This window comes from Calliopsis andreniformis, chromosome 4 (assembly GCF_051401765.1).
Source record: "Calliopsis andreniformis isolate RMS-2024a chromosome 4, iyCalAndr_principal, whole genome shotgun sequence".
NCBI classification, from domain to species: Eukaryota; Metazoa; Arthropoda; class Insecta; order Hymenoptera; family Andrenidae; genus Calliopsis; species Calliopsis andreniformis.
Genome location: NC_135065.1, coordinates 7,461,680 through 7,482,859, shown reverse-complemented (window position 1 = coordinate 7,482,859; position 21,180 = coordinate 7,461,680). Strand labels below are relative to the sequence as shown.

Genomic DNA, 21,180 nt, shown 5'->3' with positions numbered 1-21,180 from the left:
AAGAAGGGATATTTCGTTACGCGTTGCCACGTTGTTTGTACTGGCACGCAATCATCGGCTTTGCGGAACTCACACGAAGCCCGTTACATTCGCTGAAAAAAGGGGACCAGACTTCAAGGGGCCCTTTGCCACGATTTCTATCGACATCTTCGGGTCCACGTGATGGACACGCTGGGTAGTTGTTGGAGACGCAGAGTCTGAAGGTTTACTTCAGAAAATTCAAAGGAATATGTAAAGTAAATGTCTCGATACAAGGACACTTGAGATATTGAATGTCCTATTAAGTGGATGATTGAAAAATGTATGTCTAGAGACTTGAACTGCATCCCAGGAATTGAATACACTATTTCTGTACCTCAGTGCCAGAGTAACCCAAGTTTCAAAAAACTTGCAAATTTCTCAAACTGTTCATCAGATTTTCATTTTTACCAACAACCCTTAGCATGCCAATTCTACTCAAAAATAAGTCAAATTTACTTGAACCTTAAATCCCTCATATCATTAGAAGAACTGAGGCATGTATGAAACAGAATACTCCAGGAACAAAGAAAGGGAGAATTTTCCAGGACTACGTGCTTTCACCTCACTGTCAGGAATCGTGACGTCCCGACGGTGTCACCTTCGCGCGTCTCAGGGAATTTCAGAGCCCGCAAAGATGGCTGGAGCACCGACGATGTAATTCAACACCGAGCGGTCGGAGAAACGACCCGGTTCGCGGTGGTCCTTCGCTGCAAATGGACCGAGGTTTTCAGGAATCCAGCGTAAATATTTATAAGCAAGGCAAGGGAGGAGAGAGGATTCTCCAGGAGAACTTTTTCGCGATGGGCCTCTTGGAGGAGAGATCGCGAGCCGCAGGAGAAGACCTTATCTTAGAGAGACGTCCCTCTCGGGACGAGAGCGAATAAATTATGCTCTCTTCCATGAAATTAGCTGCTCCCAATGAGGCTGCTTTCCCTTTGAGGGAATCGCCATTGAAAAACTTGTGAACGATGCTCGACGAATGGGATAAAAGAGGGAAATAAAAATTTAGTAGAAAAGGGTTGAAATTGCGGTTGATGTCTGGGGTATCAAGGGAGATATAAATTCGTGGGTCGATTAAACTGTCTTTGGACCACTTCTTGGCGGAGCATGACACTTTGAGACTGTATGAAGATAGATATATTCACGTGATTCTGTTTGGCCTTGATTATATGGATTTTGATATCTTCTTGATTTTGGAAAAAAAGAGTGCAAAACTTAAATTCTAAAGACAGTTAGAGTTATCTTATTTTTGGTATTGAAATTGAGGAAACTAGACAAGAGATCTATTCAGAGCTGATAACAATATATGTATGTATGTAAATAAATCTGTGAATAACTGCAAATAAATTGAAAGACAGTGTGTTGGGCCAGAGCACAGTGACTCAAAAAATAAAAAAGAAGTATAGAAAGCTCGTGACTGCCTGCTGGGTGTAAATGATCATACGAAAGTGTCTCAAACGCGTCAATGATCCACCAATAATTATAGCTGTTGGCGGTCTGGTACAGGCAATCGTTGGATCGAGTCGATCGGAAGCAACGAGATCCGTCATGTTTATCGAAGGATCTAACCGCCAGGGGCAGTCGTCTGGCGAAGATGAGCAGGAACAAAGTGGATGTTCCAGGGGATTTAATGACTCGAACCATCGAAAGGCCGCAAAGAGAAAGACGAGAACTGGATAAATGAGATGACCAGGGCGTTACCATCGACCAATCGACGACAGTATTAAGATCTCCCCCAGAAAAGCCTCGAAAAAAGAGGTCGCACAGAAAAGCCCTGACCAAATCTCTGACTTCATCTCCGCAAAGCAATAACCACACTTACGTATTACTTCCCTAATTACCCACTTCGCATAAACGAAAAATTCGTCTGGGGACTCCAGCAAGGACCCCCATAAATCACGAAAAGCTCATTAAACTCGAAATTCCCGCGATCCCCTGTCTCCCCCAGAATTGAGAGACAATCCTCCGCCAAAGGGATGCTCTGCATCACTGTCGAGGTCGCGCTAGCAAGCACGCAATCATACTCCTCATAATCCCTTGATAATTGGTTCGCCAAAACGGTGTCCATGAACCAGGGAACCGCACGCCCCCGACGAGGGCCCCGCGGGCCATCAGAGGCGAGGCTGGCAGAAAAAGAGAGCGTGGACGAAGGCGAAGCGTACCAAGAACGATCCCAGTCCCCGGGGGGAAAAGGCCCTCTTTGAGTAATGTCTTCCTAATTACAATCCTGGGGTTCGAAGCATGACACACGGGTACAGTCTACCAGCGAGAGGAACGGGTTCTCGAAATGGGGCCCGCTCGCCCAGAAAAACCGGGGATCCTTAATTCATTATGCGGCTATAAAAAACTTTAACGGCCGAAATCTGGTGCAGAGGGGGATACGGTCGGGGCCTGGTCGGAGCGCGCTTTCTCCTGGGGTGGTTATCGCGAAGGGGCCCTCGCTCACGGTAGCCCCTCGATCCTCGCGGGGAAATAAAGCGCCGAGGAGCGGGGGACGCGAAAAGGAAAACGCAAAAACCGTGGCTTGCAGAAGGATCCAGCAGATTGATTGCCTCCCCTCGCTACCCACCGCGAGTCTTCGCTAAATTACCTAGCCCGAGGAGGACCAGGGGCCCGTTTGATGAAATCCAGAAAATGAATGGTGACCGCTCGTTACGCCGCCTGGTAATGACGATTCTAGCCGATGAGCGGTGTCTACGAATGCCGAATGGCAGCGTGGCAACCCTCACCCCCGAAATCCAATTAATTCACCTGGCGTGGTTGATTAACGCGAGGAAACGCGGCCCTGGTGGCGCTGGGTAGGGGAAACTGTGGAGCTTCAGGTGGAGAGTGCACGGTACAAAAGACGCGTTTCTGATTATTAATGAAGTGTCTTTGTGTGGAACGAAACGCATTAACCGGCACGCTCGCCTACGGCACCCGTAGTGTGTATTTATTACCCAGCTGCGAGTGAAACAGGGATTTACGTAGATCTACTCGTATATCTAGCTGCGTCTGCTTCTTTATCTCTTTCGTGATTCTCTTTTCTGAATGGGAGACGGAGACGCATGGGGTGTCTGTCGGGCTAATGATATTTTTTACGTGCAGCCTTGGATTTGTTGTTACGACCACTTTACTAGATAATCGATTTCTATGCAATTTCTACTTTTTAAAAACTCAGTTAGAGAAACAGAATCTAAATAAATTTAAAGTTCAGAGCATCTACATATCAAATCCCCTTTGAGATTCCTACAGCCAACCCCTCCCACAGGTCCAAACACAGAGAACCCCAAACGGAGACCCACAGAAGAGAATAATTCAACTACATAAGAAGCAATAATACTCGCAATTAAATCACAAACCAAATAACTATCATTTACCACCCCAAATCCAAGAACACTTCCACGCGTACATAACTCTAGCACCCAACTTAGTTCAAGATCTCGCAAGAACCGTGATAACGATTTCCAGCATCCATTTCAGCGAAAACATACGTAAAACTGTTTCAAAGAATCGGCCACGTCCCACCATAAAGATATCACAGCACGAATTCGATTCGACTCTATTACGATTTGAGCAAGAAGCAGACCACCGATATTAAAGCGGAGGATTAAGTAACGAAAAATCCACGCGAGGTTCTTCCGTTTCGCCGCGAACTATCCTGCGATATCGATTTCCTTTTGCGTTAACGGTGAACGATCCCCTCGTCCCCCCTCTCGCCCCCTCCCTGTCCCTACCCCTCGTCTAGTTTGCCATGGCCCATTACGATTTTTCCAGGTTCACGGGTGATCGAGCACAGCCACAGCCTGCATCTCTGCTTATTTCCATGTCAACGACGCCAGCCCGCGGATTGACAGCGGCCTTCTCCCGGCGCGCTATCATAAATCGAATTGCCGGCTGATAATGCGGCGAGATAAACAGCAGGAAGACGCAACACGGTACGAGGGAAACCGCCGAGGTGTGTGGGCCCCATGCTGGGCTCGATTCCACCTCGGACTATTAATTAAACCGCGACTACTGCCTGTCCACTGGTTAATTACAAATCCATTACTCGCGGTGCATCGCCGCGGATTATGCGAAACGAGGCGAGCCATTTCTGCTGTCTGCAGGGAGGCAAGGGTTTCGACTGTTTTTGGTTATTGTCCATGGGCTGGGAGGTGAAACGATCTGCGGCACGATTTTGGGAAATTTTAGTTGTGACGTTGATTGAGATCTGAAATATGGAGTTTGTGTTTGAGGGAAGAAGAAAGTAGAGAGTAGAATGAAATATAGTGGATTTGAAGTATTCTGACTGAAATCTATCTACATTTTTATTAGTAGACGATCCCCTGGATCTTGCACAATGGAACCTCTCTATCCATCGCGTGCCCTTTAGATTTCACGAAAGCTTAGTACCAGCAAAAAGAACGTGAAAAGGTGAACGAGCTGCAAAGGATTCAAAGAGTCCCGCCAAAGTGCTCTCGAGACAACTGTCGATCGATCGGTATCAACGTGTAACGTGCAGTTTCGACCATAAATTCTCGCTGTACCATCAATTATACCCGAGGAATTATTAATAATACTCGTCGTTCTGGCGGTAAGACTCGAGCTCGGCCGATACGTCCTACGGAGCCAATCGCAAGCTGCGCATCAGGGTAACTCATTCTCAAAGGACGAGCAAGGGGAGGGAGTCGCGAATGACAAGTTTGCCTGGAGATACGGAATGGAAATAAGAAGAGGAAGATAAAGAAAGGAAAAAGAACGATGCTGATCGAAGTCCTCGCAGGATACTTATTAAGGTGCAGTGCACCCTACAGGTGTTCACGAGGAATGCTTTGAGAACGAGATCGCGAACGAGCTGTCTGAAAGAAATGTTTGAAAAGAGATCCTTCGACCATTCAGGCAACCCTCTTCCCTGACCCACTACCGAGATGATATTACATTCTGCTTACAATTCGAAAGGTAACAGTGCGTTGTATGTCTCACAAGCATTTCAATTTTACTGGCGACTTCGTGTTTGAAGAGGCGATTCGTTTTTGGATAGGGACGTCGAGGGACTTTGAAATTTTTTTCAATTTGAATACATGAAAATTTGAAAGATTCAAATATTTGGAAATTTGAATATTTGAAAAATTGGAAATTTAAATATTTGAAAATTTGAAAGATTGGAATATTTGAATATTTAAAAATTTTAATATTTGAAAATTTTAAATATTAGAATACTTGAAGATTGAAGAGATTAGAATATTTAAAAATTTGAGTACTTGAAAGATTAGAACATCTGAAGAATAAATGATTTAAAAAATTGCATACTGATTTGAAAGATTGAATATTTGATTCGTTTAAAATTTGAATATTTGAGAGCCTGTATATTTGAATATTCTAAAGCTAGAAGACTATACCCCACATTAAATGAGCCTCTCCCAGCGAGTCCGAGTTTCTCGTAAATCAGCAATGGTACGAAAGCTTAATTGCCACGTAACATAACTGTACATTTCCCACCGCGGCAATCGAGGACAGCGCAATCGATACTATATTGTCGGATGTATTCAGATAAGATTGCCGCAACGCGCGATCGAGGATTCGTCGTTCATGATAGATCAATCATGATCGACGACAACGGCTATAACGGGATGGGAGTAACAAGCTCGGGCCTGTAGGATGAATGAAGCGCGTCCAAGGCCGAATTAATCGTTCGCAATCGATCGATTCTCGTACGTCAATTTACCCCGTGCGGGATTTCAATTTGCACGAACCGTGGGGGCTTTCTCGCACGGTCGTACACATTAATCTAACAATTATCAGTTGCTCCCGATCTCGTGGACCGACTGTGCAACTGTGCGTCTTGGGTCCTGGAAATCGTGTCGTGTCTCTAAAATTTCCATTCGAATTGAGGCTTGGAAAGTATCTCCTTCCCTTGTGAACAAATTAATCATATGGAAAGACATTTTCCTGGCAAACTGCAGAGGTTGAAGTTTGCAGAAAGATGTAATCGAGACGATAAGTCTAAACTTGAACTTTCCAGGTCGTTGAAGTGCAATTGTCAGTCGACTTGTTACTATCCTGCCCACGCGGTCGGAACGATGTTAATATGCACAGGTCATGCAAAGTATGAGCGAACTGACCTATGTAAAACCATGTCTCGCTGAATCAAAATCGTCAGCTAATATATTGACCACGTGCGAGCGACCAGGTCATCGTTTGATCTCATCAGTATCTGATTTAAAGTTCTGTAGACTCGATGATGAAACGTCGTTGAACAAAGGGAATAAAATACGTTTATAGTGAATTAAAGATATTTTGTCAAAACCTTGATTTCAGTTTTAAAATCTACTTGCAAAATTTAAGTTTGAAAATGATCTATGAAGAATGAAGACATAGTAAATTGAAACCTATTTTGTTCAATTTATAGTCTATTTATAAATAAATATAAAACAGATTAAACTGTTCTTTTATGACAAGTATAACGACGATCATTTATTATTCTTTCAAAGCATTTTAATATAGGAACTAACTTGCACCGTAACAAAATCTATCAGATACGATCATCGAGATATTTTTGATCTGTTCATGCGCGAAATCATCATCGAGCGTTTTTAGATCGATGGAATCATTAATAACCGCGCACGAAGAAGCACTGACATGAGGCGAGGCTCTGCCTTCGTTTCAAACCGAGATTACATTCGGAATAGTTTGAGACTACTCGATGAACACGAACGATTCTTTAACATCATTTGTATGCATTAACCTCTGCACCATTAACGATCATTTGTATTACCCTGAGGCATGATCAAATCATTTTTTATATTCGCAAGCACACAGTGTCTAATAAGAAATTACAATTTTCTCTTTTCTCTCCAATATTTGTTACATAATTTTATCCCTTTCAGCTACTGCAAATTGCTCGAAATCTTCATGGTGCAAAAGTTAAGCACTACATTCTCAGGCCACAAATTTTTCAAAATATCACAAAAATCTCACAATTAAGAAATAAAACTAGACTACTCGCCCCAATGAAACCCACCCTTAGGAACAGCCCCAGACACAACCAACGCCGAAAGAATAAAAAAATCCAAGGCCTATCGAAATCAGAAAATAACCTCCATTAATAACAAGACGAAACATTTATTACTCACCTTGTTCACACTCGTCGATATCCTCAGAACAATCCATCCCCTTGTACCCTGTCGCGCAGGAGCAAGTGAAGGATCCATTAATGGGGCTGGTCTCGCAGATCGCGCCCTGATGGCAAGGGTTCGAAGTGCAAGCGTCGTCGAGATGGCAGAGGAGGCCTGCAAAAAAGAAGCACAACAAACGATTCATCTTCCGATTGTCCTGTCGACACGGGCGAAAAATCCACGCAGCCACCGAGCAGGTCGCCGCCATTTTGAAGGGGTCTGTCGTTAATGCCGCGGTTGCGTGCGTTTCTAGGACAAAAGTGTCGATCGTCCAGCACCAAACACGGCGGCGACCGCCAAAGATGGACATCATTAAGGCCTGTATCGCTCAGTTCGCGTAACCTAGCCAGAAACGCTGCGCTCCGAGATCGAGAAGACTCAGGGAGCCAGGGGGTGAGAGGGGTCTGACCAGTGACAAATCCCAGAGACTCGTGTCCGCCGATCCGCTGCTCGAGGCGCATTCGCATTCAGTACATTACTGGAAATGCTGGCGAGCTTACACGATAACTCGGTCTAATTGCTCCTGCAGCGAACCGCGTGGGGAACTCGAGCTGCAATCGACGTGGAAGATGATGCGCGCTGGAGATGCATTCGTGGTGATCTTTTGTCTCGAGGGATGAGAGTTTTTCTATTGCTACAATCTCTTCTATAGCTATAAGAACTCTGATAATCTACTATAATATTCAGCATTGCCAGATGCTGATTGGCGGGATAAAATGTCTTCTTCTGACGTAATAGGGTAGAAGAGTAGGGGTACTGCACGGTATTTGTCTCTATTGCTTGCAGTACCCCTACTCATTTAGTCTACGACGTCAGTGGAAAGAATTTTCTCTTGTAATAATTAAGATATAAATAAATTATTCTTTTATAAAATTTAGAAACTAAACTCTAATCACATGGCGCTCCCATGTAGAATTTCTGCTGAAGTTTCAGAGCAGCTAATAACAATATCAACTACACTATTCACAGGTTGTAAATCAGTCAGCAGGGACTAGACGATGGAAAGTAGTACATCCGAAGCATAATGGATACCGTTCACTGCAAATTGCTATTCTAAAACCTAATCTCAGATTCTGCATAGACAATTTATGTCCTCTCCAATACAATGCCCAGTCAATATTGCACGTATCGAAAACACCCTATCTCGATGACTTCCAACCATCACAGCGATACTGTACCTTCTAGTTATTACAACAACCGTGAATACTATGTTCTAAGACACTTACAGAAAATTCTGATCCAGGTGAAACACGAGATTGCATTTACATCTAAGTCTAACGCGTGTTTGGATAGGAATAATACGCCTCTATGGGATCCAGTTTCGATATCATCTGCGAGTGATTCTACAGGTAGAAAAAGCGTATCCTTTGTTGGCGAACGTTGCGCTGCGTTCACGCACGAATCTCGATAACGGGATAGGAATATCTAGGATGTTCGTATATAAACCAGAGTAAGCAGCGACGCAGATGCACGATTACACCCGCGACTAACTGTAACTGCGCCCGTACGCGCAAGAAAGGGAGCCTCCAGGCTTCAACCGTGCGCCAAGAGATGCTGTCGTTACGCGTATACACCTACGTATTGTAAATCCGTTAACTTCTACCGTGCTGTTAAAACTGTTCTCAAGTAATGGGATCGTAAATCGGCTAGACACTAGTGAGCTTACAGACCAGCGAAAACTACTGGGGAACATTCGATTGTCGTTCCCTAAGCAATTACTTGTTGCTAATTTCGGTCTACTTGAGAATCTCTCGAGCTATAAAGAAACCTGGGTTACAAGAAGAGGAATAACAATAGGAAATTATGCAATTTTGTTGAATTGTAATGCTGTATTCTTTTTTCAGAACTTCTCTCAATCACTTTGATTAACTGCTTGAAACTTTGAAATACTCTGTGCTATACTTGAGAGTTTCTCGAGTTATAAAGAAGACTGAGTAATAAGAAGAGGAATAAGAATAGGAAACTATATAATTTTATTCCATTTCATCTGATCTTGTGTCTCTTCCTAAAAACTTCTCTGAATCACTTTCTGCCTACTATTTTAAAACGCCTTACACAATATTTCTCTCCTTCCACATTAAAATTAACATACTCTGAAGAGAGTTTCAAACAATTTCTCATCTCAACCACTACCAAAATCCACCACCACGTCTTCTCTCCAGGAGTGAAAATTCAGGAAACACTGCATTCCAGACATTGAAACCCTCACGAGTCTCTGGTTCCTCATAAGTTACCAGGACCGCGGTCCTGCACGCGCGAATTCTTTTATTCGACATTTCCCGAGCTCGCGGCGCGGAAAAAGTTGGTGTTCGACGGGCGAAGGATATCGTAGGAATCGCAACAATGCCAGGGCAGAAGAAGGATGCCTGTATTTGGCGATTGCTGTCGGTACGATCGATCTGAAAACCATCTTCTTCGGTCCTGGGCAGGAAAGTAAGGACAGAAACTCGTTTTCAGTCCTCAAGGCCGTCGGTGTCTCGGTAAGGCTGAGCTGCCAGAGCCTCCGGAATCTCGGGATTCCGAGGGACCCTTCTGCGTCCGCGGGAAGGCCGCGTCATATTGTTGCACGTGCAGATGCACCTGCCCGACGATGCACTCGCGATGCATAATTCCGACGCGATCTTTTGGCCTTCTTGTTGAAGGTTAGCTTCTATTATCAGGTAAAGAAAGTCACAGAGATTTGCTTTCTAGACTCTACTGGCAATTTTAGATTCGAAGTATGAGTGATGAGACTCTTTTACCAATTGTTTCGTTTAACTAGGAGATCGAATTTTTTGAGACAAACTTCTTCTTAATAAATAGTTGGCTTCTGCTTTAACCCTATGAATATTAGACCCTAAGTGGTCACATGGAAGCCTTGGAAAAGTTCCTCGAACCCACGACTTTTATGTATTTATCCAGAAAAAGTGGTTCAAATTTTTTGAGAATTTTTTACACAAAGAGAATTCTGTAGTACATATAATAATTTAACATGTTTTAAGTTCTGAGCTCGAGGAACGTTCTAGTACTCCTAGGGAAAGTCATTCCCTCGCATTTCTGTTTCCCATAACTTCCCACACGAATTATAAAGTAATCAATCGTGTTACCCCATTGATAAAGCCCGCCATCGTTACCTATCATCGCCTATTCTCAACTTTAAAACGTGTCTATTTACTACAATGATTCTCGCCTCGGCTGAACTGTGGGAATCGCGTGCACTCACCAGTCTTTCCATAGGTGCACTGACAGAAGAAACTGCCAACACGATCGATGCAGGTAGCACCATTGAAGCAGGCTGCACCCGCGCAATCGTCGATGTTGACGCTGCAGTCGGGCCCAGTCCAGCCATTCACGCATATGCAAGAGTAACTGCCGGGTGAATTCGTGCACGTGGCACCATTGTGACACAACGATGGTCGCACAGAGCACTCGTCCACGTCTAGCTCGCACTGCGTGCCCGTATACGATGGAGGACACAGGCATGAGTACTCGTTCACCCTGTCCATGCAGGTCGCGCCATTCTGGCAGAGATTTCCTGGACAGTCATCTATATTCTCCTCGCACTGCTCGCCTCGGAAACCTGGAACATTTAAGACGAATATGGAGTTAGATTAATGTTACAATATTACCAATTTTTATTATATTTAATAAAGTAGCTATCGCTGACATCATTCTATGTCCTTCTTTAAATCTGTACAAGGAAAAAAGGTCATATAGATCTTATGAAAGTCTCCAAGTCTAAGTAGTCTAAGTAAAAGTCTAAGCAGACCTAAGTATTGCAGACTTTTGTAGAATTTGTTACAGACCTTAAACTATCATAAAGGTAGCTTGATTACAATAAACCTTTTAATGACTCTATTAAACCCAAGTCTATCAGAGCACTTTTATAAATCCTACAAGAAACTTCAGTAACTTCAGCTTAACAGTTTTTCCACGTAGCTAGTTGGCGCTGATTTAGCTCTGCGTCGCTTTAAAACTTGTACCCAGCTCTCTTTACGGAGCCATAAAGTAAATATTGTCGCGTGTGCACTTTACAGCACTCTCCTCACAACCTTGTCTTCTCCACAAAGCGTGTCGTAACGGTTCATCAAGAACGACACACAGTCCAAGATTCCCAGCGCAGATCGAACCTTTCGCTTTACGATCCAACCCTGTAGCAAGATTTAGAAGCGGTGTATCAAAGAGGGGATCGTAAGGCAAACAGAGAAGCGCAGAGGTTGAAACGGGACTGAGTGCTCCGCAACCCTTGACCAGTCGAGATTATACTGATGATCGTTACACGGTCGTAAAGAGAACTCATTACTACACAACCGGCTCGTGTACCTCTCGCATGTTCTTCGTAAAAAATTCGACTGTTATATTAGAACAGTGCCAGATACACGAGATTTTATTGTCCGACGAATTTATGGTGAGGATGAGGGAGGAGGTGCCTTGAGAGCGCTCCAAATGAAGCGATAAAGCTCGCCAACCGTGAAATCGATAGTTCAATGCACCGATCGGTTTCTGCCGACTAAATGGCAGAAGTAAATGGATAGATGAGACTTGTTTTCTCGGGCGAGGGCACAGTAAATCGTGGAACAGGGCACAAACTGTTAAACCGAAGAAATATTCAGGAAAAATTCTCGAGGTAGCGGCAAGAACGAGATATCCTTAATTAAAACTAAAATCGCCGTGGTGCCTCCATAGCGCAAAAAGCAGGCGCATAGAGAAGAAGTCAGCTACCAGATCGGCAGGATCGACGTAGCATGACGCGGTTCGGTTATTTGCAAGTCGACTGAATGCACTTGCTCTGAAGCGCTGTCTTTTGTGCTCCCCTTTGTCCATGGAGGTAAAACAAATATCGCGATATCTGAATCTATGGATAATGGATTCGCGATGGAATAGCTGCTGGGCAGCTGACACGATGGTTCTGGAAGAAAGATTGCATTGCTGGAGACTGTGCTTTAAGGAATGAATGAAGAAATATTGATGGACCGATTTTAATAGGATTCATTTTATGAAAATAAAGCTGTGTCTTTGAGAACCTATGATTCTTCTTACTTTAGGAATTAGAACCTTGTTAAATTTGAGAAAAATATGAGAAAGTTTTTTCTACGTTCCTTGATTTCATGGTAGAATACATAATTCAATATCTGTGCCTATTCACAAAAAAGACTGCGATGCGCAAAGTTCTCAGGAAAGCCATAGCATCGTCAACTATTTCTATGGATTCATTTTTTCCCATACAAAAGAAGATGACTATTCACTGTAACCAAGAAACGGTAAATCTTTAGATTTCAAAGGATCAAGGCAAATCAATCAGGAATGAAAGCACAGTCTATATTAGAATGGGTCAATAGGATAATTAACCTCCAACAGCTATATCACATGAATAAATGAATTTTATTTATAATAAAATGGGCGTCTAATACGTTCACAAGGAACTCTAACGGTGCTAAGTAGAAGAATATTCCTATGAAACGAAGGAGACGATCAATGAAAAGCAATTGTATTTAAAACTGCAACCAATGGAACCCTGGTACCTTAAAGAATTTCAGGTAAACAGGCGAAATTATTTACAAATTCAAAGAAATCCTAAAAATCCCATTTCACCAATTAAACCTCAAGCATCAGATCACTCTAAAGAAAGATACATAATTCCTCTTTTATCGCAGCACAGTAAAACTCCTCCCAGATACCCTACTCCCAAGCTTACATAACGCCTCAGAATCAGCTCCCATCTCTCTCAACATCCGCAACAGGTTCGCGCCCAGAGCGAAACCGAACGAGGAAATCCTGCCAGCGTTCCCTGTCCGAAGACATCTCTCTCGCTGCACTTTCCTTCCGCCCTTATCTATCGGTATCACTCGCCGTGCATGCCCGCGGTCCATAGTTACCAGCTCTAATGGCGCGCATAATTTATGCTCGATAGAGCGGTTAACTAAACTTCCCATGCATCTGGCCTCGTCTGACCAAGCACACACGCGTCTGGCTCACCGTGAGCTAGAGTTTCGTTCCAGAAAAACCGCGGCACAACACGTCCATATGTATAACCGTCCCAGCCACGACGTTATTATACCAGCGTCCCGACGAAGGGGCGGTAACATTAATATTAAAGCGATGCAAAAGTAAATCGGCCGTTTCGCGTGCGCCATTATCCGACAGGAGGGGGGGGATTTCCAGGTCGTTCCGAGAAATAATTTCGCAGTCGAATCTTAACTAGCGTATGGCGTTTCGATACAAACGCACGACAAAGGGGATCACGATCGGCGAGACTAGATAGGAGAATCGTAAACTCGTGTCGAGGTCGTATTTTAGATGAACGGCCCTCGACCCGCTATCATATGCAGAGGCTATCATCGGCCTCGATGACTTCTTTCCGCCTCCCCGACCATTCCTTTTTCTCGTCGAGCGTAAACTACTGGAGGGAGACGATTTCACGAGGCAACAGATGGTTATATCGGGGGCTTCCAGCCAGAATTTCGACAGAGATTCGAAACTGGAATCCTGAAGAGGTTTCCCTTCTCGAGTTACCGGATTACAGGGATTCGGCCCGTTCTGCGTGCTACCGTGAGACCTTCGTGTCATAAAATTCAGATTATAATATTTGCTTGCCCGCGAATTTGTGCGGAGAGTTCTTGCGCGACCTCTACACGCGAGTAGATTTCAACGCGCTGCGTTACCACTGGCGGCGTTAAATCGTTGCTTTATGGGGCTCAGTGACGCCGATGAAAAAACGGAAGCATTATTGCGGCAATATCGTCTGGGGCTTCGTTTTCGTCGAGGGTTTAGCAAGAAAGAAAATTCTTTGGAACGAGAGAAAAACTGAGGCTGCTCCTGTTTGGAGGCTGAATCGGGGCAAGAAACTGGAGGCATGGGGAGCCTGTGGATATTGTCACGGACCCGAGACGAATCGGCTGTTAATATCGATACTTGGACAAAAGGAAGCCAGGGCGAGGATCGATGAAAAATCAGCGTATTTGCGGGATCATTTGTTCCGCGTTGATATCGCTTTGATCGTTTCTGTCTTTTTGTGAGGCGTTAGTGGGGAGGTGAATACCTGCAAAACATCCACCCTTGAGGAGGGGAGTGGAGCATCTTGGGGGTGTGACTAATTTTTCTATTGTTTATATTATTGACTGTGTTATGTGGAGTTCGATGTAAGCTTGATATGGTATTAATGATGAAAGTAGGGATGAAATGAAATGGCTTGCAAGTAAGTTTGAAGTTTAGGTTTAAATTAAAGGTCGACACTTTTTTAGCCTAAAAGTGAACTGAAAATAATACACTTTTACCATTTTGAAAAATACTAAAATCCCCAAAATCTAAAAAACAACCTACCCTCTTTTTTATTACTTCAACATTCAGAAACCTCTCCAGAGACTCCAATGCTCCTCTACAAATACAGATCCTACCCTCAGCCTCAGGAACACCCAAAGTCCTCGAAAGGGATCTGCCCCTCGAAGGTCCATTTCCATAGAAGACCCTCGTCGAAAAATTCAGTCAGACTCATCGACCCAACCTCGACAGGAAAACCAGTCGAATCTAGCAGAGCGATTCGCGAGCACAAAAAGCAAGAAGAAGAGAACGAAGCTCAGAGTTTACGCGAGCTGGAAGCCATGTGGGTGCGATGGGCAAAGAGGGAACGGTTCCACCACTTATAAATCAACTTGGACGTAGGTTCATAATTGCAATTGTCCATGAGCCTCAGCCCAGATCGGAACGATCGGGAGCCTCTGTGCGTGTGAATCCGTGCTGGGTCCACGCGCGTGTGGGTGAGCGCCCCATTCGACGAAGGATACGTATCCGTTACTTCGTTACAGATGCAGGGCCGTAACGAGCGGAATACCAGTGTAAATTCTCCGCGTACGCTCCGCTCCCTTCCTCTGTCTGCTCTTTTTCGGGGACTCGAGGCACCGTGTCGGGGATATCTGCAGCCTCCCCTTGGCTCCCCCTGAACACGCTCCAAGACTGGAGCTGACGAGCGCGAGGCTAGACACGGTCAATTACGTTCACGGTTCCGTAATTTTTGCCTAATGGTCGCGGCAGTCGGAAGAAGGCAGTCCGTCGTCGTCTCGAATCCGGCGGCGTAATGATGGGAACTGGTCGTTTCGAGGATACCCCTGCGCTCGAGGGTACGGGGAACAAGGTCGAACGCTCGAATTGGAATTTCGAGAATCCTGTAAAGCGCTGGCAATTAGTCGGTGGTTCGGAGTACTTGGCATGATTTCATTCACCTTTGGGAGGGATGGAGCTTCAGGGGGAAGGGAACGAAGAGAGGAGCTGGCCCTGATGCCTCCTGGTTGGGACCAGGCTCCTGGCCCAACGTTTTAGCGGAATCTGAGGATTTCGACCTGTTTCCTGCGCGCTGGCCAGGGGAGGAGGGGAGTGTTGGCTAGGATCCCTGGCAGGGTTCTCACGTTGAAAAAAGAGGTGGAAACCCTTTGACCCTGCAGCGTCGTGGCTTCCTTACCACGGGGATATCGTTCTGTTTCCGTTTCTGGTTAGTTTCCTTCCGATCTGTAACGTAATGCCGTTTCCTAGGGAGCTGGATCGAGAAGACAATAGGAGGTACCTAGGTATCAGTTTGACAACATACTCAATTTCCTCGAAACTATTTTCTTTGATAATAACTTTAACCCTCCTCGCTAATTTCAGAGCCCTGATTAGTGAAGCTCTCAGGCCACTTCTGATCCACAAGCCAGCGCAAACTTCGTATCAATTCATTCCCTGCCGATTCGAAATCCCAGAAACTCTCAGCTCCTAATCGTCTGAAGTCTCATCCTGAAACCCAGTCTCGATCCTCTCCGAGTTCTGAATTCCTCCCACACGGTTCTCGAAGCCCTCCGCCTTTTTCTAATTGCGCAAAGGGGACCCGTCTCTCTGCGTCTATCTCTCCTCTTTCACCTTTCTCCAGCTCGTTCCTCCTCATCGGTCCCGTCTCTGTTTCTCCATTTAGCGAACGCTCTCCCAATCATGCACACTCCTCTCTCGGCCTCCCCTTTCCTCTGTCACTGATCCACCCCCACCTGTCCCACTCCCTCTACCATTCACTCCTTCCTTTCTCAGATCTCTCCGCGTGTGTCTGTCTCCCTCTCTCACGCTGGCGTCCCTTCTCTCTCTCTCTTTCTCTTTCTCTCTCTCTCTTTCTCTTTCTCTCTCTCTCTCTCTCTCTCTCTCCACTCTCCTCGTCACTGTTCCCCCTTGGTCAGGGCAACACACAGTGCCTCTCAGCCGAGCAGAGGTGTGGCAACGTCGCGAGAGCGGGTGTGCGTCGGCCGCAGGCCATGTGGTGGGGACTGTGGGAAAATTCTCATGCCGCCGACTGTGCCGCGAGCAGCGGTGCTCAACCAACGGCGCACAGGGCCTCAGGGACTCGGATCGACTTCCTGCTTTCACACTCCAACAGCCGTTTCACAGTGCACGCAAAAACGGTATCATTAGGGCCGTCGTCCAGGAGATCCTGAGGAGAGTCGGCGCGAGGTCCGAGGCGACGTGGAACGCCTCGAGCCGATCGGGAGCGTCGATCTTTGGGACTGGGGGAGGGGGTACAAGCGTGGCGACGATTATTCGCGGGACACCTGTTATTGAGATGAGTAATCGACCCGTGAAATGAAAGCAGGCCTCGCGCGGGAGAGATCTGCGCCGATGGGAGCTGCCTGGAGATTGTAAATCGAGTGGAGACTGATGTGTGTACAGTGTATTGGTGGTGCCTCTGCGTGGTGGAGTCGAGAGAATATCGATACGCTTGTTCTAGGATCGTGGAGGAGACTTTTTGACGAACTTCGATTTTGTGTACTATTTAATCTATGATATTGGGTAGTGTCTGAATTTGTTGGAACAAATGGAATGTAATGAAAGTTACTGAATAAAGAAATATGTATATTGAAATGTATGGAGTTTTTATTTACCTGAGAATTGGCTGTAGTAATAAAATATTACTCATATCTAATGCTAGCTATCAGAAAGTATGGTAAAATAGCTGTACTTTGGATTGTAACACAGACCTTCTTAAACAACATAATTCTGTTAAGAATTTACTTATTTTTTAGGTTTCTATTCTTGAGATTTCTTAAAATCAGAAACCATTATACTAGATATCAAATCTATAACCTAGACTTCCTTATTTATTCCCTCGATTTTTTACAAAAGTTCCTACAAAAGTCGATCTACACTAATTCATCTCGTAACAAATCACACACCTCAAGAATCTAAGGATCGAACAATATCCCAAGAACTAAAATACATGAAAACAGAATAAGAACTGAATAGGACACCGCCGTCCCCTGAAAAAAAGAAAGTATGTATCCTAAAACCCCAACAGAACCTTAATATATAATCACTGGCGCAAATTCAGCTGAAAAGAGGCAGGAAGGAGACAATTCAATACTCAGCTTCTGCGTCTCGAAAGCGTCCTTTGGCGATGGAAAGAAAACATACCACGCGGAAGTGGCGCGTTTCGTTTCACCATATGGCGCCGGTTGTCCTGGAATTTCGGAAGCGAGCACCGCGAACCTCGCGTTGAGAGACACTGGGGGCCCGTCGGGGCCTACGAGGCGGGGAGGAAGGTTAACACAGCGGCCCGTGCCTCCCCACCAAAAACGCATGGCTGGCACCGGGTGGCCACGAGCACGCCACGGGGGTGCCCCATGGAAAAATTATTTGTCCGTCGCCATAAGTGCGCTGCTGGCTGAACGTTATAATTATTCGGGCCACGTGGTCGCGGCGTCGACTTACGCGAGCGCACCTGTCGCGAATCGAAACGACGAGATTTTTGGAACGACTGCAAATTCGCCGAATTCAGACATTTCTCAGCGATGCAATCGCGAACGATTTTTCTTCGGAATAATTGTGGTGTATGTAACTGCTGAGCGTTTATGGATATTTGAGGGCACGCGGTTGAAAGAAGTGCATTGTGTAATGCACTTGTTATGGGCACAGTCTGCTGTTTTATGGCTTGGATCTGAATGGTAAAAGTTTTCTTGGAAAGCTGTAGGTTGTGGAACTCCTTTAGGCAGCAAAAGGAAATACATATACAATGTGTACTTAGTATTGCTCCAGCTCAATTTTATGTACCCTTTAAAATTCAGCTAGTACTCTTAATCATAAACCTAGTTCTAGTAAACAGCGGCAGGACAGAAAGGCGACAGAAAAAGAGCGATATTGTTTACGTAAGAGCGTCTTAAATTCATCAATTAAACGCCTTATGACAGACAAGTTTGCTTACGTAACCGAGGGAAGGAATGAAGTCCGCGAGATGTGGAAAACAATCGGGACACAGCGCAGCTTATTAGCCGATTAGCGCTACTTTACAAATGGGCATCGATCGCCATCCATCTCGGAAGCGGGACAAGCGGTGCACATTCGTGACCATATAAGGAGTAATTATTGCAATGCGATTCGCCCCTCGTTAGACCTCTAACGAACCAGAGCGCGAGGCTTTATAGCGTTCTGCACGCTTGCTAGAATTCAGAATCGTCAAGCAGCCAGTGAGGGGACAACGATTAGAGAGCCCTTAGATACCCGTATGCCATAACAATTCCCAACCGACCGAGTGCATCGTTCCAGTAAAATAACCACGATGTATAGTTTCCCTGGGATCTCGATTACAGAGACTACAAACATCTTTTATGTACTATGCTATTTTACCATACAATGCCAGCGAAATGTTAGATCAGTCCATAAGTGATACAGCTTCGAGTTTTCTATTTTATTTCAAAGAACTAATAATCCTTCGAGGAAGAGCCATTAAAATGATCTGATAGGTAAGAAATGGTGATACAGAAATAGTAGTAGAAATAAGTACCTTAGAAATATTAGTGAGTATTAATGTCCTTACGAATAAAATTGATTTTAGGAAGCGTTATTTATAGAACGACCTAATACTTCACTTAATCCAATCGAACCCTGTTACCCCAGGAACCCCCGACACCCTCCGCCATTACCAAATCCCCCATCTCCGACCTCAGCGTTTCCCCTAGAACCCCTAATCGCCTCTCCAACACCAGAGGCCAATTTCCACCGAGCAAAATCGTTTCGATTCAATTTGACGGGCTCTCCCGTCGCCGATGGTATCTCGAGCACACGTGTACGCACCGAAAGGAGCGGTTCATATGAGGAGCATTCGAGAGAGCACTTGGCCCGAAGGCAACGCGAGAAAGAGCTCGCCACGAGAGGCGAGTAACTCATAAGCGACAGAGGAGGGGAGGAGGACAGGTAGGACGCGAGGGCAGAAACGGAGCCTTATCTACAGGTAGCCCCGTTGTCCATGGGCAGCAGCCTGGCCAGCAATAATGCACGACGATGCACGGAGCCGTGATTTGTACACCGACTGGGCCTTAATACGCGCCGTTTCTCCTCTTTCGCCCCCTTTTTTTCCTCTCGCCGGGGCCTCATCAGACTCCCTCGTCCATTTTCTGGGACCTTAAAAGGTGCACGTACTCGAGGAAGGACCGACCGATAAGCGTAATTTGAATGGGTAATGGCTTCACCAAGAGGAGGGTCCCCGGTTAATGACGGGCCCAACGGGACGAACTGGGACCGCGAGCAGCGTGGAGAGGGAGGAGGGGGCGAGACAGAGGAGAGATCTGGGCGCCGAGATGGTGCGCGCCCTGGCTCTTAATGCACTCTCGGGCCCTCGGCTCGATCGCGATTGGGGGACGTTTTCGGGGTAACCGCGAGAGTGCAACCCTATCGTTACCAAACCGGATCCATTTTTCCAAACGGTGCCATTATACCCCCAGCATCTCCAATGCGAATCGGTCGTTTCCTCGTCACGAGATTGCGCCGTCTGTCACCTAGCGACACTATAGGATTCCCTTAATATCTTGTTCGTTAAGCAGGAAGCTTAATCGAAGGGACGAGTGCCGCGGGTAATCCGAGAGCTGAAGCTCTCACGGACCCAGCTCGAAAGCTCTTCGCGCGAAATTTATGCGGAGCCCGCTGAAGAGCCATGAATAATGCATAAACGGAACACACGCTCCCGAAGTGTCTAATTTGAGGATATCCTTGGGAATGGAACGACGTCCTGGCACGGAACCTGGGGATGTCTTTTCGGGGTTCAGAGAGGTTCAGAGGGGACTGCACGGGGGAAAAGTACTCGTTGCTACCCCACGCAGCTGGGTACAACAGCGGCGAGACGGAGCGTCAGCTAAGAGAGATCTTTTCGATGGGCCATACGGAGAGACTTCTATAAATAAACCTCGGAGACGATGGTCTTGAGGAACTCGATGGCCTCATTAACGTCTCTCGGTTGTGGGATAAATTTCGAGTGCTAACTGGACGGTTTGTTTATTGAAGGACCTGAGGGTGGCTTGAAGGAGGCTGTTCCGACTTTGGGGGGCTTTCGAGAGAGATTGGTGGGAGGATTTATGGCGTTGGAAATGATATTATAATGGGGCGATAGTATTATGAATAATTCAAGATTATTGTGAAACAGGAATGTGTGACCGAAGAAATTGAATTAAACATTCGGTGAATCCCCACAAATCACACTCATGTTATACGAATTATGTTCCAAACTGGGAGCAGATGTTAATCGAAAACTAGTTTCAATAGGTAATTTTAAGCACCCAATTCCTATGTCATTCAAATCGGCCAGGTTCTTTTATTTCAATTTGCCCGAATGCACGCCGCCTAAGAAAGATTGGCAAGACAAGGAGTTAATGACAATGTAACTTGAGCCGTGACACAACCTGCGATTTCGCCAAGGATAATCAAGTGCATCTCTAACAAAAGGGAAGGTAAGAAGTCCCTTGTGAAGGCTACACGCGTGTAACGAAAGGGTAGAGATCTTTATGGAGCAGGTACCTCTCTACAAAACAATTAACAAATGGTCTTCCGACGAGGGTCACTTTGTAGCACGCCAGATTCTGAAACCGGTGTTGTTCCGTGAAAAAAAAAGCTACTGCACAAGGCCGAGATGCACGCAAAATTCTACAAGGCTGCAATTACATTGAATGGAAGCCAAGAAAGACTTCGTAGAAATCGTTCAGCAAACGAAGACTTTTAACCAACAGGTGGCATTCAACAGGTGGTGCCCCTGTTGGTCACGGCGAATCAAAGC

General features: G+C 45.5%; 1 protein-coding gene across 1 annotated transcript in view; it reads right to left on the bottom strand.

Annotated features, from left to right (window-relative positions):
• N (neurogenic locus Notch protein) overlaps positions 1–21,180 on the bottom strand; it is a 150,214-nt gene that overhangs the window by 83,193 nt on the left and 45,841 nt on the right. The window contains exons 3-4 of the mRNA XM_076376116.1: positions 10,360–10,716; positions 7,116–7,271 (exon numbers count right to left, since the gene is read on the bottom strand). Of these exons, the coding sequence (XP_076232231.1) occupies positions 7,116–7,271; positions 10,360–10,716 (513 nt within the window). The remainder of the gene's footprint in view (positions 1–7,115; positions 7,272–10,359; positions 10,717–21,180) is intronic.